This window comes from Somniosus microcephalus, chromosome 33 (genome assembly GCF_052327205.1).
Source record: "Somniosus microcephalus isolate GS21.2 chromosome 33, FLI_Smic_1.0, whole genome shotgun sequence".
NCBI classification, from domain to species: domain Eukaryota; kingdom Metazoa; phylum Chordata; class Chondrichthyes; order Squaliformes; family Somniosidae; genus Somniosus; species Somniosus microcephalus.
The window spans coordinates 39,032,290-39,044,274 of NC_141019.1; the positions used below are offsets into that span (position 1 = coordinate 39,032,290).

General features: G+C 58.4%; 1 protein-coding gene across 1 annotated transcript in view; it reads right to left on the reverse strand.

The window, feature by feature from the left end:
* The window catches only part of LOC147097208 (ATP-dependent 6-phosphofructokinase, muscle type-like), a 51,400-nt gene extending 40,249 nt beyond the window's left edge, over nucleotides 1-11,151 (reverse strand). Inside the window, 4 exon segments of the mRNA XM_085973106.1 lie at nucleotides 167-211; nucleotides 5,677-5,842; nucleotides 6,737-6,926; nucleotides 11,043-11,151. Of these exon segments, the coding sequence (XP_085829232.1) occupies nucleotides 167-211; nucleotides 5,677-5,842; nucleotides 6,737-6,926; nucleotides 11,043-11,057 (416 nt within the window). The 5' untranslated portion in view covers nucleotides 11,058-11,151.
* Nucleotides 11,152-11,985: the final 834 nt, after the last annotated feature.

Below are 11,985 nucleotides of genomic sequence, written 5' to 3' on the forward strand. Positions count from 1 at the left end.
GACACAGGGAGAGAGAGACACAGGGAGAGAGAGACACAGGGAGAGAGAGAGAGACACAGAGAGAGGGGGAACGAGGGGCAATAGATTTCCTGTTGCCCCTGCCGCGACGTCAAGTCCGTTGTCCGACCCAGCGAGAGGATTGACGACTGGTCTAGCAGTGACTCACCCGCAGTGGCGTCCCATCACCTCCAGCACAAACGTTCTCTGGTGGCTGCAAAAGGGGGGAGTGTGAGAGAGAGAGAGAGAGAGAGTGAGATTGAGCGAGGATGCACGGCGCCCGGATTATGACCACCTCCCCACTCCCCCCACCCTGCAGATCCCACGGGTTTAAGTCTGATCCGCGCGCACACACAGAGCAGGAATGGCCGCCACGGAGTTATCAGATCTCACCAGGGGTGTGGGAACCCGGGGAAGTGACGCCTCACATGGCCGAATATGCTGCCGAGACTCGTTGCCCAAGGGCTTGGATACGCCACCCGGTTGATGGCGGGGAGGGGGGCGGGGGAGCCAAGGACAATGAGGAACCTGCAACCCTCGAATGGGTAACATTTGCAGGGTGGGGGTGGGGGGGTGCAGGGGGAGCAATTAGTTGGGTTCGATGGACCTATCGATTCATTGGCAGCTCCCCGTGATGAGGTGGTGAGTGGGGGGGATACATAGGGACAGAACTAGGCCACCTTCTGCCCATGTCCCTCAACCCCACCCACCCACCTTCTCCCCAAATCCCACCCACCTTCTCCCCATATCCTCAACCCCCACCTTCTCCCCATATCCCTCAACCCCGCCCACCCAGCTTCTCCCCAAATCCCTCAACCCCACCTTTTCCCCATATCCCTCAGCCCCACCTACCCACCTTCTCCCCATATCCCTCAACCCCGCCAACCGACCTTCTCCCCATATCCCTCAACCCCACCGACCCAGCTTCTCCCCAAATCCCTCAACCCCACCTTTTCCCCATATCCCTCAGCCGCCACCTACCCACCTTCTCCTCATATCCCTCAACCCCGCCCACCCAGCTTCTCCCCAAATCCCTCAACCCCACCTTTTCCCCATATCCCTCAGCCCCACCTACCCACCTTCTCCTCATATCCCTCAACCCCACCTACCCACCTTCTCCCCAAATCCCTCAACACCACCTACCCACCTTCTCCCATATCCCTCAACTCCACCTACCCACCTTCTCCCCATATCCCTCAACCCCACCTACCCACCTTCTCCCATATCCCTCAACTCCACCTACCCACCTTCTCCCCATATCCCTCAACCCCACCTACCCACCTTCTCCCATATCCCCTCAACTCCACCTACCCACCTTCTCCCCATATCCCTCAACCCCACCTACCCACCTTCTCCCCATATCCCTCAACACCACCTACCCACCTTCTCCCATATCCCTCAACTCCACCTACCCACCTTCTCCCCATATCCCTCAACTCCACCTACCCACCTTCTCCCCATATCCCCATCCCCACCTACCCACCTTCTCCCCAAATCCCTCAACCCCACCTTCTCCCCATATCCCTCATCCCACCTACCCACCTTCTCCCCATGTCCCTCAACCCCACCTTCTCCCCATATCCCTCAACCCACCTACCCCACCTTCTCCCCATATCCCTCAACCCCACCTACTCACCTTCTCCCCATATCCCCCAACCCCACCAACCCACCTTCTCCCCATATCCCTCAACCCCACCTACCCACCTCTCCCCCATATCCCCCAACACCACCCACCCACCTTCTCCCCATATCCCCAACCCCACCTACCCACCTTCTCCCCATATCCCTCAACCCCACCTACCCATCTCCCCATAATCCCCCAACCCCACCCACCCACCCACTCCCCATATCCCCTCAACCCCACCCACCACCTTCTCCCCGTATCCCTCAACCCCCACCCACCCACTCCCCATATCCATCAACCCCACCCCACCCACCTTCTCCCCAAATCCCTCAACCCCACCTTCTCCCCATATCCCTCAACACGACCTACCCACCTTCTCCCCATATCCCTCAACCCCCACCTTCTCCCCAAATCCCTCAACCCCACCTTCTCCCCATATCCCTCATCCCCACCTACCCACCTTCTCCCCATGTCCCTCATCCCCACCTTCTCCCAAATCCCTCAACCCCACCTTCTCCCCATATACCTCAACCCCACCTACCCCACCTTCTCCCCATATCCCTCAACCCCACCTACCCACCTTCTCCCCATATCCCTCAACCCCACCTACTCACCTTCTCCCCCATATCCCCCAACTCCACCTACCCACCTTCTCCCCATATCCCTCAACCCCCACCTACTCACCTTCTCCCCCATATCCCCAACCCCACCCACACACCTTCTCCCCATATCCTCAACCTCACCTACCCCACCTTCGCCCCATATCCCCCAATCCCACCCACCCACCTTCTCCCCATATCTCTCAACCCCACCTACCCCACCATAAACCTCAACCCCACCTACCCACCCTTCTCCCCATATCCCTCAACCCCACCTCTACCCCACCTTCTCCCATATCCCTCAATCCCACCCACCCACCTTCTCCCCCATATCCCTCAACCCCACCTACCCACCTTCTTCCCATATCCCCCAATCCCACCAACCCACCTTCTCCCCATATCCTCAACCCCACCTACCCACCTTCTCCCCATATCCCCCAACCCCACCTACCCACCTTCTCCCCATATCCCCCAACTCCACCTACCCACCTTCTCCCCATATCCCTCAACCCCACCTACTCACCTTCTCCCCATATCCCCCAACCCCACCCACCACACCTTCTCCCCATATCCTCAACCTCACCTACCCACCTTCGCCCCATATCCCCCAATCCCACCCACCCACCTTCTCCCCATATCCCTCAACCCCACCCTACCCACCATAAACCTCAACCCCACCTACCCACCTTCTCCCCATATCCCTCAACCCCCACCCTACCCCATCCTCTCCCCATATCCCTCAATCCCACCCACCCACCTTCTCCCCATATCCCCAACCCCCACCCACCCACCTTCTCCCCCATATCCCCAACCCCACCCACCCACCTTCTCCCCATATCCCTCAACCCCACCTACCCACCTTCTCCCCATATCCCCCAACTCCACCTACCCACCTTCTCCCCATATCCCTCAACCCCACCTACTCACCTTCTCCCCATATCCCCAACCCCACCCACACACCTTCTCCCCATATCCTCAACCTCACCTACCCACCTTCTCCCCATATCCCCAACCCCCACCCACCCACCTTCTCCCCATATCCCGCAACCCCACCTACCCACCTTCTTCCCATATCCCCCAATCCCACCAACCCACCCTCTCCCCATATCCTCAACCCCACCTACCCACCTTCTCCCCATATCCCCCAACCCCACCTACCCACCTTCTCCCCCATATCCCTCAACCCCACCTACCCACCTTCTCCCCATATCCCCAACCCCACCTTCTCCCCATATCCCTCAACCCCACCCACCCACCTTCTCCCCATATCCTCAACCCACACCTACCCACCCTTCTCCCCATATCCCTCAACCCCACCTACCCACCTTCTCCCCATATCCTCAACCTCACCTACCCACCTTCTCCCCATATCCTCAACCTCACCTACCCCACCTTCTCCCCATATCCCTCAACCCCCACCTACCCACCTTCTCCCCATATCCCCAACCCCACCTTCTCCCCATATCCCTCAACCCCACCCACCCACCTTCTCCCCATATCCTCAACCCCACCTACCCCACCTTCTCACCATATCCCTCAACCCCACCTACCCACCTTCTCCCCATATCCCTCAATCCCACCTACCCCACCTTCTCCCCATATCCCCCAACACCACTACCCACCTTCTCCCCATATCCCCAACCCCACCTACTCCCCATATCCCCCAACCCCACCTACCCACCTTCTCCCCATATCCCCCAACCCCACCTACCCACCTTCTCCCCATATCCCCCAACCCCACCTTCTCCCCATATCCTCAAACCCACCTTCTCCCCATATCCCTCAACCCCACCTACCCACCTTCTCCCCATATCGCCCAACCCCACCTACCCACCTTCTCCCCCATATCCCCCAACCCCACCTACCCACCTTCTCCCCATATCCCCGAACCCCACCTACCCACCTTCTCCCCATATCCCCCAACCCCCACCCTACCCACCTTCTCCCCATATCCCCCAACCCCACCTTCTCCCCATATCCCCCAACCCCCGCCAACCCACCTTCTCCCCATATCCCTCAACCCCACCACCCACCTTCTCCCCATATCCCCCAACCCCACCAACCCACCTTCTCCCCAATCCCTCAACCCCACCCACCCACCTTCTCCCCATATCCCTCAACCCCACCTACCCACCTTCTCCCCATATCCCCCAACCCCACCAACCCACCTTCTCCCCCAATCCCTCAACCCCACCTACCCACCTTCTCCCCATATCCCTCAACCCCACCTACCCACCTTCTCCCATATCCCCAACCCCGCCCACCCACCTTCTCCCCATATCCCTCAACCCCACCTACCCACCTTCTCCCCATATCCCTCAACCCCACCTACCCACCTTCTCCCCATATCCCCAACCCCGCCCACCCCACCTTCTCCAAATCCCTCAATCCCACCTATCCCCCAATCCCTCAACCCCATCTTCCCACCTTCTCCACCATATACCTCAGCCCCACCTTTAAAAAAAAATTCATTCCAGGGATGTGGGCGTCGCTGGCAAGGTTAGCATTTATTGCCCATCCCTAGTTGCCCTTGAGAAGGTGGTGGTGAGCCACCGCCTTGAACCGCTGCAGTCCCGTGTGGTGAAGGTGCTCCCACAGCGCTGTTAAGGAGGGAGTTCCAGGATTTTGACCCAGCGACGATGAAGGAGCGGCCGATATATTTCCAAGCCGGGATGGTGTGTGTGACTCGGAGGGGAACTTGGAGGTGGTGGTGTTCCCATGCGCCTGCTGCCCTTGTCCCTTCTAGGTGGTAGAGGTCGCAGGTTTGGGAGTGCTGCCGAAGAAGCCTTGGTGAGTCGCTGCAGTGCATCTTGTAGATGGTGCACACTGCAGCCACGGTACGCCGGTGGTGGAGGGAGTGAATGGTTAAGGTGGTGGATGGGGTGCCCATCAAGCGGGTTGCTTTGTCCCGGATGGTGTCGAGCTTCTTGAGTGTTGTTGGAGCTGCACTCATCCAGGCAAGTGGAGAGTATTCCATCACACTCCTGACTTGTGCCTTGTAGATGGTGGAAAGGCTTTGGGGGAGTCAGGAGGTGAGACACTTGCTGCAGAATACCCAGCCTTTGACCTGCTCTTGTGGCTACAGTATTTATGTGGCTGGTCCAGTTAAGTTTCTGGTCAATGGTGACCCCCCCAGGGATGTTGATGGTGGGGGATTCGGGCGATGGTAATGCCGTTGAATGTCAAGGGACGGTGGGTTAGACTCTCGCTTGTTGGAGATAGTCATTGCCTGGCACTTCTGTGGCGCGAATGTTACCTGCCACTTATCAGCCCAAGCCTGAACGTCGTCCAGGTCTTGCTGCGTGCGGGCACGGACCGCTTCATTGTCTGAGGAGTTGTGAATGGCACCTTCGCCCCATGGAATGGGGCTGGAGAGGAAACGGAGTTGGCGGGGGGGGGGGCGCTGGGACACTGAGGGAGGGGATGGTGATGGGGAGGTCGCCCCCATGGCAGTACCTCTGTGCAGTGGTAGTAATGGCGTCCACGACCTCCATGATTCGGTGCAGGGCCGAGTCGGTGCCGATGGTCATGTCGGTGCCACAGAAGTCGTTGTCAATGGATCCCACCAAACCCACAATGTTCAGGTGAGAAGATTGGTTCGCCTCCGCAGAGGTGATCCTTCCTGCGAGGGAGAAACGGCACTCGTTACCCAAGTTCAGCTCCCTCTACACTGTCCCGTCAAACACTCCCAGGGCAGGTACAGCACGAGGTACAGCACGGGGTTAGATACAGAGTAAAGCTCCCTCTACACTGTCCCATCAAACACTCCCAGGGCAGGTACAGCATGGGGTTAAATACAGAGTAAAGCTCCCTCTACACTGTCCCATCAAACACTCCCAGGGCAGGTACAGCACGGGGTTAGATACAGAGTAAAGCTCCCTCTACACTGTCCCCATCAAACACTCCCAGGGCAGGTACAGCACGGGTTAGATACAGAGTAAAGCTCCCTCTACACTGTCCCATCAAACACTCCCAGGGCAGGTGCAGCACGGGGTTAGATACAGAGTAAAGCTCCCTCTACACTGTCCCCATCAAACACTCCCAGGGCAGGTACAGCACGGGGTTAGATACAGGGTAAAGCTCCCTCTACACTGTCCCATCAAACACTCCCAGGACAGGTACAGCACGGGGTTAGATACAGGGTAAAGCTCCCTCTACACTGTCCCATCAAACACTCCCAGGGCAGGTACAGCACGGGTTAGATACAGAGTAAAGTTCCCTCTACACTGTCCCCATCAAACACTCCCAGGGCAGGTACAGCACGGGTTAGATACAGAGTAAAGCTCCCTCTACACTGTCTTGTCAAACACTCCCAGGGCAGGTACAGCACGGGGTTAGATACAGAGTAAAGCTCCCTCTACACTGTCCCATCAAACACTCCCAGGGCAGGTACAGCACGGGTTAGATACAGAGTAAATCTCCCTCTACACTGTCCCATCAAACACTCCCAGGGCAGGTACAGCACAGGTTAGATACAGAGTAAAGCTCCCTCTACATTGTCACATCAAACACTCACCCTGTTTGATCAGGTCAGCCAGCAGGCCGCTCCATTCTGTCCTGAAATCGTTGGCTCCAGTCAAGCTTCCGTCGCCTCCAATCACACAGAGGTTGGTGATCCCCCGCTTCACCAGGTTTAAGGCGGCCGTCGTCCGTCCCTCACGGGTGCGGAAATCTTTACACCGGGCGCTGCCAATCACCGTGCCACCCTGAGAGAGACAGAGAGAGAGACAGAGAGACAGAGACAGAGAGAGAGAAGGTTAGGGGGAGATTTAATAGAGGCGTTAAAATCATGAGGGGTTTTGATCGAGTAGAGAGGGAGAAACTGTCTCCACTGGCAGGAGGGTTGGTAACCAGAGGACAGAGATTTAAGATAATCGACAAAAGAACCAGAGGGGAGATGAGGACAATGTTTTTTTACGCAGCGAGTTGTGATCTGGAACGCGCTGCCTGAAAGGGCGGTGGGAGCAGATTCAATAGTAACTTTCAAAAGGGGAATTGGAGAAATATTTGAAGGGGAAAAATTCACAGGGCTACGGGGGAAAGAGCAGGGGGTGGGGGGGAAAAGTGGGACTAATTGGAGAGCTCTTTCACAGAGCCGGCACAGGCACGATGGGCCGAACGGCCTCCTTCTGAGCTGTATGATTCGATGATCCGAGTCACTTTAATCAACTTTTCCACACCGCACGAGGCAACCAGGGGTCAGACCGTCTTTGCTCCCCGTGTCCAATCAGCCTGTTGCGAGTGTGTGTCTGTGCCTGTTTGTGAGTGTTGTGAGTGTGAGTGTATGTGAGTGCGAGTGCGAGTGTGTGTGTGTCTGTGAGTGTGTGTGCGATGTGTGTCTGAGTGTGTGTGCAATGTGTGTCTGTGTGTGAGTGAGAGTGTGTGTGTGTGAATGTGTGAGTGTGCGTGTGAGAGTGTCTGTGTGAATGTGTATGAGTATAAGCAAAAGGAAAAATATCTGACATATTGGGCAGAAACAACAAAAACCCAAAGCAAACTCAATTGCTACTTGGCCCTAAACAGACAATACAACATAGCTGATTACCTGACCATGGTAAAGGATAACAAACTGAGAAGAACCTTGACAAGGTACAGACTTAGCGAACATAGCCTAGCGATCGAAAAAGGCAGACACAGGCAGACCAGGCTGCCAAGAGAGGACAGGATATGCTCTCACTGCAGTCAGGGAGTGGTGGAGACAGAGATGCACTTCCTCACAGCTTGTGGAAAATATCAGGGCATCAGGGAGAATTTCTACCAAAAATTCTCACAAATATGCCCTGATTTCAGAAATCTGAATGACAACCAAAAACTCCCATTCCTACTGGGAGAGGAGAGAAGCTGTGTAACGCTGGCGGCGCACTATGTTGCAGCTTGCCATGAACAGAGGGACAACCAGTAAGCTAAGAAAAAAATATATATAAACAATGCGAATGTATATTTATACACTCAGGGATATACCTGTTTATACACTGTATGAATAGAACTGCGTTTATGTGCTGAACCATAAATGTATTTTGATGCTTTGGCAACATAAGATGTAACTTATCATGCCAATAAAGCGATTTAAATTGTAAAAAAAAAAATTGTAAAATTGTGAGTGAGTGTGTGTGTGTGAATGTGTGAGTGTGTGTGTGTGTGTTGTGAGTGCGAGTGTTGTGAGTGTGTGTGTGAGAGAGTGTGCGTGTGAGAGAGTGTCTGTGTCTGTGTGTGAGTCTGTGTGTGTCTGTGTGTGAGTCTGTGTGTCTGTGTGTGTGTGTGAATCTGTCCGTCTGTGTAAGGCCCCTGTAACACGATCCTCTCTCCCAGGCCCCCGTCACTCTCTCGGGCTCATTGCCACGGCCAGCGCTCGTGCTGCTATTTCCAGCCGAGTGATCTTTAAACGTGACCCCGCGACCCAGGCTCCGATTGCATTCGCGCCGGCCAAGATCCCTCGCTGCAAAGGTCAGGCTGTGGAAAGAGCAGCCGTGATGCTTCCGCACGTCTCTGTGAAAGTCACAAGTTTCCAGCTCCCTCCTGTCCCCGGGCACTGACCGCTTGCTGGGGGGACGGGTCTCCATGGGCACTGACCGCTCGCTGGGGGGACGGGTCTCCCCGGGCACTGACCGCTTGCTGGGGGGACGGGTCCCCATGGGCACTGGCCGCTCGCTGGGGGGACGGGTCCCCATGGGCACTGACCGCTTGCTGGGGGGACGGGTCCCCATGGGCACTGACCGCTCGCTGGGGGGACGGGTCCCCACGGGCACTGACCGCTCGCTGGGGGGACGGGTCTCCACGGGCACTGACCGCTCGCTGGGGGGACGGGTCTCCACGGGCACTGACCGCTTGCTGGGGGGACGGGTCTCCACGGGCACTGACCGCTTGCTGGGGGTCGGGTCCCCACGGGCACTGACCGCTTGATACGGGGACGGGTCCCCACGGGCACTGACCGCTCGCTGGTGGGACGGGTCCACACGGGCACTGACCGCTCGCTGGGGGACAGGACCCCACGGGCACTGATCACTCAATGGAGGACGTGTCCCCACGGGCACTGACCGCTCGCTGGGGGGACGGGTCAACACGGGCACTGACCGCTCGCTGGGGGGACGTGTCCCCACGGGCACTGACCGCTCGCTGGGGGACAGGACCCCACGGGCACTGATCACTCAATGGAGGACGGGTCCCCACGGGCACTGACCGCCCGCTGGGGGACAGGACCCCACGGGCACTGATCACTCAATGGAGGACGGGTCCCCACGGGCACTGACCGCTCGCTGGGGGACAGGACCCCACGGGCACTGATCACTCAATGGAGGACGGGTCCCCACGGGCACTGACCGCTCGCTGGGGGACAGGACCCCACGGGCACTGATCACTCAATGGAGGACGGGTCCCCACGGGCACTGACCGCTCGCTGGGGGACAGGACCCCACGGGCACTGATCACTCAATGGAGGACGGGTCCCCACTGGCACTGACCACTCGGTGGAGGACGTGTCCCCACGGGCACTGACCGCTCGCTGGGGGACAGGACCCCACGGGCACTGATCACTCAATGGAGGACGGGTCCCCACGGGCACTGACCGCTCGCTGGGGGACAGGACCCCACGGGCACTGATCACTCAATGGAGGACGGGTCCCCACGGGCACTGACCGCTCGCTGGGGGACAGGACCCCACGGGCACTGATCACTCAATGGAGGACGGGTCCCCACTGGCACTGACCACTCGGTGGAGGACGGGTCCCCACGGGCACTGACCGCTCGACACGGGGACGGGTCCCCACGGGCACTGACCGCTCGCTGGGTGACAAGTCCCACGGGCACTGACCGCTCGACACGGGGACGGGTCCACACGGGCACTGACTGCTCGCTGGGGGACAAGACCCCACGGGCACTGACCACTCGATGGAGGACGGGTCCCCACGGGCACTGACCGCTCGACACGGGGACGGGTCCCCACGGGCACTGACCGCTCGCTGGGGGACAGGACCCCACGGGCACTGATCACTCAATGGAGGACGGGTCCCCACGGGCACTGACCGCTCGCTGGGGGACAGGACCCCATGGGCACTGACCGCTCGCTGGGGGACAAGTCCCACGGGCACTGAGCGCTCGACACGGGGACGGGTCCACACGGGCACTGACTGCTCGCTGGGGGACAAGTCCCCACGGGCACGGACCACTCGATGGAGGACGGGTCCCCACGGGCACTGACCGCTCGACACGGGGACGGGTCCCCACGGGCACTGACAGCTCGCTGGGGGACAAGTCCCCACGGGCACTGACCGCTCGCTGGCGGACAGGACCCCACGGGCACTGATCACTCAATGGAGGACGGGTCCCCACGGGCACTGACCGCTCGCTGGGGGACAGGACCCCATGGGCACTGACCGCTCGCTGGGGGACAAGTCCCACGGGCACTGAGCGCTCGACACGGGGACGGGTCCACACGGGCACTGACTGCTCGCTGGGGGACAAGTCCCCACGGGCACGGACCACTCGATGGAGGACGGGTCCCCACGGGCACTGACCGCTCGACACGGGGACGGGTCCCCACGGGCACTGACAGCTCGCTGGGGGACAAGTCCCCACGGGCACTGACCGCTCGACACGGGGACAGGTCCACACGGGCACTGACCGCTCGCTGGGGGACAAGTCCCCACGGGCACTGACCACTCGATGGAGGACGGGTCCACACGGGCACTGACCGCTCGACACGGGGACGGGTTCACACGGGCACTGACCGCTCGATGGGGCTAGGTCCCCACGGGCGCTGACCGCTCGACACGGGGACGGGTCCACACGGGCACTGACCGCTCGACCCGGTGACGGGTTAGACTCACCAACTGCAGCATCATTGACACACTTTCCCATGTGGCCTCTCGGATATTGTCTCCACCATCGACCAGACCTTGGTATCCCTGCGTATTCAAGAGCAACGTTTATCAGATCGCACGGAAAAACATTTCAATACCTCTCCACAAAGCACAGACCGCTCGCATCGGGACGAGTTCCCACGGGCACTGATCCCTAAGGAGCGAGCTTTACTCTGTATGCTGTACCTGCCCTGGGAGTGTTTGATGGGGACAGTGTAGAGGGAGCTTTACTCTGTATCTAACCCGTGCTTTACCTGCCCTGGGAGTGTTTGATGGGGACAGTGTAGAGGGAGCTTTACTCTGTATCTAACCCTGTGCTGTACCTGCCCTGGGAGTGTTTGATGAGACAGTGTATAGGGAGCTTTACTCTGTATCTAACCCCGTGCTGTACCTGCCCTGGGAGTGTTTGATGGGACAGTGTAGAGGGAGCGTTACTCTGTATCTAACCCTGTGCTGTACCTGCCCTGGGAGTGTTTGATGGGACAGTGTAGAGGGAGCTTTACTCTGTATCTAACCCGTGCTGTACCTGCCCTAGGAGTGTTTGATGGGACAGTGTAGAGGGAGCTTTACTCTGTATCTAACCCATGCTGTCCCTGCCCTGGGAGTGTTTGATGGGACACTGTAGAGGGAGCTTTACTCTGTATCTAACCCCGTGCTGTCCCTGCCCTGGGAGTGTTTGATGGGACAGTGTAGAGGGAGCTTTACTCTGTATCTAACCCATGCTGTACCTGCCCTGGGAGTGTTTGATGGGGACAGTGTAGAGGGAGCTTTACTCTGTATCTAACCCGTGCTGTACCTGCCCTGGGAGTGTTTGATGGGACAGTGTAGAGGGAGCTTTACTCTGTATCTAACCCGTGCTGTACCTGCCCTGGGAGTGTTTGATGGGACAGTGTAGAGGGAGCTTTACTCT